Source organism: Salmo salar, chromosome ssa04, assembly GCF_905237065.1.
Source record: "Salmo salar chromosome ssa04, Ssal_v3.1, whole genome shotgun sequence".
NCBI classification, from domain to species: Eukaryota; Metazoa; Chordata; class Actinopteri; order Salmoniformes; family Salmonidae; genus Salmo; species Salmo salar.
The window spans coordinates 40,468,936-40,474,984 of NC_059445.1; the positions used below are offsets into that span (position 1 = coordinate 40,468,936).

The 6,049-nt window shown below is 38.0% G+C and overlaps 1 protein-coding gene across 1 annotated transcript; it reads right to left on the reverse strand.

Moving 5' to 3' along the window:
* Window positions 1-470: 470 nt before the first annotated feature.
* On the reverse strand, window positions 471-2,717 carry sat1a.2 (spermidine/spermine N1-acetyltransferase 1a, duplicate 2). Its single transcript, XM_014196207.2, has 6 exons — window positions 2,411-2,717; window positions 2,172-2,223; window positions 1,984-2,067; window positions 1,460-1,561; window positions 886-926; window positions 471-751 (listed from the first exon to the last, which is right to left on the reverse strand). The coding sequence occupies exons 1-6, from the start codon at window positions 2,474-2,476 to the stop codon at window positions 578-580; spliced, it is 519 nt and encodes a 172-aa protein (XP_014051682.1). The 5' UTR covers window positions 2,477-2,717; the 3' UTR covers window positions 471-577.
* Window positions 2,718-6,049: the final 3,332 nt, after the last annotated feature.

A 6,049-nucleotide genomic window follows, 5' to 3' on the forward strand; every position in this document is an offset into this window, starting at 1 on the left:
TTCTCCTTCTGAGCCAGACGTTATCGTCGAGCCATTTATAAACTATCTATACATGCTGATTCATGTTGAAATCTATGTTCCAGTACAAGGTCACATGACTAGGATAGTTCTCCTTTTTGCTTATGGAAGGTCAATCACAACCATTATCAGACATGAGTAAATTAAACAAACTGACTTCGAGTTTCAAAACCACCCAGATGTATAACAGGTCTGTCCTTCCATAAACAAGCACACACTTCTCCTTCTGAGCCAGAAGTTATCATCAAGCCATTTATAAACTATCTATACATGCTGATTCATGTTGAAATCTATGTTCCAGTACAGGGTCACATGACTAGGATAGTTCTCCTTTTTGCTTATGGAAGGTCAATCACAACCATTATCAGACATGAGTAAATGAAACATACTGACTTCGAGTTTCAAAACCACCCAGATGTATAACAGGTCTTGCAGGAAGAAGTTGAACAAACTGTTTTTGTATTTATTTATTGAAATACATATTTCTTTTAAAGAACATTGACATTAACAAACGAAAGGGAAGGCATTGCCGTTAGTAATCAGTGGTAATTTGCTGAATTTATCGTTTCTTTGCAGAAATCTTCAGCAGGTCATCCTTATCAATCGCATAGAGTCGCCAGCCCTCCTCATCGGACAGGTCTGAGGCTCCACGGCGCTTGTAGAACTCTATGGACGACTTGTTCCACTCTGCTACGATGAAGTGCATGCTACTGCAGCGAGTCTTAACTGCCGTCTGAGGAAGGGAGGACATTAAACAAAGTTAGACAGGGTCATCATATAGCCTTGCCTATAGGATGGGAGTTTTCCATAGGCTGGACTGATCTATGCGTTCAGTAAATTGATTGCAAAAATGTCATATAGACTTACCTCACTCAGAACCTTCAGGATATCGGACCCAATACCATAACCTGAGAAAACAGGATCAAAGATTGGCAGTTAAGCCCTGGATCCATGGACCCTGATTCAGTTGCCAGCGTTGGGCCAGTAACCGAAAGGTTGCTAGTTCGAATCCCCAAGCCGACTAGGTGAAAAACCAAATGATCTACCCTTGAGCAAGGCACTTAATCTTAACCCAGTGTTTCCCAAACTCGATCCTCGGGACCCCAAGGGGTGCACGTTTTGGATTTTGACCTAACTACACAGCTGATTCAGCTAGGGCAAAAAACAAAATGTGCATCCCTTAGGGTCCCGAGGACCGAGCTTGGGAAACCCTGCCCTAATTCCTCCAAGGTCGCTGTAAATAATGGCTGATCCCTGGTTGTGATGTCCCCTTTCCGAGGGTGTCAATAATGGCTGATCCTTGGCTGTGACGTTCCCTTTCTGAGGGTGTGGGATATGCGAAAAACGCAGTTCATTTCACACCACACACTTATACATGTGTGAAACAGGACAAATATAACCAACCCTATTTCTTTGATGTAACACACCATCATAGACTTACCCCTGAACTCCTTCATCACATAGAAGTCCTCTAAGTAGAGAAGCTTCCCAATCCAGGGGTCATAGGTGAAGTAGTACATGGCAAACCCAATGACAGTGTATCCTAAAACAGTGAAAACATCCACATCAAAACCGGCAGGTAAGTGTTTGTGTAAAACTACTAGGATCTGACAAAATCCCACTTGGCTTATTGAGTATGATATTTTTGTGTTATGATGAAGGGGATTTTCATGGTCAGGAAAAACTTGGGCCCTAGTTATGATATCACTGAGGATTTAAAAGGAGTTTCTCTGAGAATTGAGAACATTAAATTCCAAACTCCAGATCATGATTCACTTTGAGTTATGCCCACCAACACTAACCATACATTGTGTTGTGTCTACCAACACGTACTATTGTGTACCTTAGCAGCGCTTCCGTTCTTTTTTTTCACTAGCCATAAATGTTTGAAATCTTGATTGTCAAACCTTTGCACCATTTCCTTACGATCTGACATTCTGTTAACAGAATTACAACATGGCTTACCGTCTGAGCTCTGCTTATCCTCAGGAACTTCTGCAACGACGCAATGGTAGAATGGATGATCCCCAAAGCCGTCCTCTAGTAGTTCTGAAAGTAAATTGTAAAGTCAGGGACTTCTGATTTGTTGGGGAAACATTTGATATGTTTACAATAATCAGCAATTACACACATACAAGTGGACTTAACGTTACCTTTCTCGGTCAAGATGACCTGCTCTTCCATTTTTTCAAATTTCGCAAGTTCCTTAAATAATAGGGAATAAAAAAAGTATTGTTGTTAAGTCAAATGTCATAATATTGAAAAATATGCTTAGGCTATGTCTGTGATTATAACTTAAACTACGGAGATTTAAACGCATACATACATACATACATACATACATACATACATACATACATACATACATCGTTGAATACACGCATCCTTTTACCTTTATGAGTCGCAATATGTCTGACACGTCCTTGGGCTCGGCTTTCCGTAATATGAAATTTGACATTTTCTTTTTTTACTCTTTTTCCCTTTTCTAACAAGTCCTCTGAATGTGAAAATAAGCAAAACCTGTTTCTTCATCCGCTTCTTAGGAGTTGACCCCCCTGCAATACGTTTAGGATTCCAGTACGAGCGGAATTACATTCGCTTTGGTCGCTGGCAGCTACTGACTTTATTGAGCGCTTCACCCTCTTTTAAACACATTCTGTAAACGCGTCACAATCACATCCCGGAAGACTAAACGGGAAAATAGCTTAACAAATAACGGTTGACGTCATCGGGTCTCTACTTCCCATGACTCATGAGCTGTACTAATTATAAACCAGCCGGCTGACGATACTACACTTTCTGAAAGACGCCAACCAAATTCACATATCGATCAATGTGATACAATCCTTTTCCAAAGCATCTGGTCTATATCTTAACATTAATAAATGTGAACTCATGGCTGTCAAAGATTGTGTGACATCTTCATATTATCGTATTCCAGTGAAAGAAGAACTTACTTATTTAGGCATAACCATTACTAAGAATCAGAAGTCTAGAGGCTTACTACATTTTAACCCTCTTATTAAAAAAAAACCCAAAGAAGCTAAATCAATGGCTACAGAGGGAGTTATCTTTTAAAGGAAGAGTCCTAATAACCATGGCTGAGGGTATCTCTAGGCTAACATATGGCGCTCAATTTATTTTTTGACGGTTAAATAAGCAAGGAGTAGGACCCGATGCTTTTCAACTTTCTGTGGAGAAACCGTACCCATTACATTAGGAAAACTTTTGTAATGAACACATGAGTATGGTGGGCTGAATTTTCTGGACTTTACTACCTTAAATAATACTTTTAGGATCAATTGGATAAAACAATTCCTAAGAAGACCAACTTCTACATGGAATTGTATTCCTCATCATGTCGGTCTTCTCTACTTTTGGTGGCCTTAACTTCATGTTGGTTTGCAATTATAATATTGACAAAGTTCCAGTGAAACTGCTTTTCATCGGCAGTTTTTCTTGTCATGGTCTTTAATTTATAAGCATAATTTTTATCCACACAGATATTATATATAGAATAATCGGGATATATTGTATAAAAATACTCATTTGTTTTTAGAATATTGGTGCCGAAATAATGTCCTATTGGTGAGCCAACTTTTTACTTAATTAAAAGGAATTCTTATCACTTTATAAGATTCCTGTAACGCTAAAAGATTTTGCGATTGTTTTAGACGCCATTCCCTCAGGTGTTGCTTTATTATCCAGGAACGTGTCAAGACCTGACCCTCAGGACCTACCTTCTATTCACCCTGTTGACTCATCAGTAGGAAAGATTTGTTTCTCTTTTGGTCCATTCAACAACAGAGCGATACGAACCTTGTTTCAGCAGGATGTTGTATCCACACCTTATGTCCTGCCTTATTGAAACGATTTTATTGATAATATCTGTTGGGGAAAAGTTTGGATGTTGCCACATACCTACTTGTTAACAAAATTAAGGACGTTTCCTTTAAAATTATTCATAAATATTATCCTGCCAACCACTATATGAAGAAGTTTAAGAAAAACATCAACTTAAATTGTACCTTTTGTAATGACCACCCAGAAACGGTGATGCATCTTTGGCATTGTATTCATGTAAGGCAACTGTGGCAAGACATCAGTAGAATTATAATTGTACACATTTATGAAGATCTTACACTATTGTGGAGAGATGTACTGCTTGGATTATTTACCTACGATAGAAATAAGCTGAAACAATTTCATTATACTTTTGGCCAAATTTCATATTCACATATGTAAATTTACAAATAAAACACCACATTTTCTTACCTTACAAAAAGAAATTGAACTGTATTTTAAGACAATTAAATACTCTACTAACAAAAAGCTGTTAGAATAATAAGTGTATGTATGTCCCTTAAGGTCCTTGTGTAATGTGATATTGTACCCCCTAGCCCAATTGTCCTTTGTATATTATTTATATATACTTGTGTTCCCCCATGTACCCTCTGTATTGACTTGAAAAATAAAAACACAAACCCCCCCCCAAAAAAAAGTCTATATATATATATATATATATATATATATATATATATATATATATATAAATGATCCGTGCTGTCCGGCATCCTTAGGACATCCCTACCCTATTGACGTTGACATTTCAAATGGTTAAGGTTAGGGTTTATGGTACTTTCAAGACAACTGGGAACGCTGAAAGATCGGAAAAGTAAGAGCTCTAAAAATATGCCAGAGTTTCCAACTAAGAATTCCGAGTTTGATGACAATTCAAAACGATTTTACCCAATAGAAGTTTGTTTTTTTCCCTGAGTTCCCAGTTGCCTTGAACACACTGAAGTTGGAAGTCAGAGATTTCCCAGTTCCCAGTTGTTTTGAATGCAGCATCGTTTCCTGTATGTCGGACTTTGACATGGCTGCTCTTGATGACAATGAATGTAGGCCTACATGCATTCTAAAGAATCTCTAAAATAGGTTTAAATAGGGCAGTGGTTCCCAACATTTTTCGGTTATTGTACCACCAAGTATATTTTGCTCTGCCTGAAGTACACCCTCATGTACATTTGACCAGTAAGCCTATGGTCTTATGAGTCTCCTCAAGTACCCCCTGTAGATAGGCCAAGTACCCCTGGTTGGGAAACACTAAACTATAGGGTAACTTTAATGTCCTGTTCGCCTAGCCCTAGATAGAGTACTTGATTTTATATGATGGTTCCATTTTTTTTTAAAGTTATTAAATCAGTACACAATGATAAAATTACCTCTCTGTCACTCACACACACACAAAGTAGGCTATGTGATGGCCATGTCATGCATTTATGTAACATGTCCTTGTCACATGGTGTAGGCTACAGTATTCGCGTGACACCTCCATTGTAAAACAGGGTGTATTCATTCGTTTTGCAACAGAAACAGTTTACTCCAAACAGAAAACATTAAGCAAGAAAACAAGTTTATATTGGACAAATTAAAAATGTCAAATGGGGGGTGCTTATATTTGTCCTTTTTCAGTGCATGTCAAGTGGGTAACCTGTACAAGTGAGGTGTTTGGTTCCTAGTGAATACACCCAAGGTCTTACAACCCAAGGTCTTACAATGTTATCCTATATGCATACACATCTGTTTCACTGTACCATCAGAAACACATATGACGTGTTTAGGATGTGTCACAAGAGAAGGCTGAGAAGGGATGGTCAATCAAATGACCTAAAACTTATGTACAGTGCCTTCAGAAAGTATTCAGACTCCTTGACTTTTTCCACATTTTGTTACTTACAGCCTTATTCTAAAATTGATCAAATGTTTTTTTCCTTCATCAATCTACACACAATACCCCATAATAACAAAGGAAAAGTAGGATTAACTTTTTTTGTGCAAATGTATTCAAAATAAAAAACATATCTTATTTACATAAGTATTCAGACCCTTTGCTGTGAAACTCGAAATTGAGCTAAGGTGCATCCTGGTTCCATTGATCATCCTTGGGATGTTTCTACAACTTGATTGGAGTCCACCTGTGGTAAATTCAATTGATTGGACATGATTTTGAAAGGCACACACCTGTCTA

Excerpts from the sequence above, each read along its gene's own strand:
- sat1a.2 (XM_014196207.2), bottom strand. The coding sequence starts at position 2,476 with ATGTCAAATTTCATATTACGGAAAGCCGAGCCCAAGGACGTGTCAGAC. Across the intron at positions 2,068-2,171 it reads GGTCATCTTGACCGAGAAAG|AACTACTAGAGGACGGCTTT; the intron begins GTAACGTTAAGT and ends ATTTACTTTCAG. Across the intron at positions 1,562-1,983 it reads GGATAAGCAGAGCTCAGACG|GATACACTGTCATTGGGTTT; the intron begins GTAAGCCATGTT and ends TCACTGTTTTAG.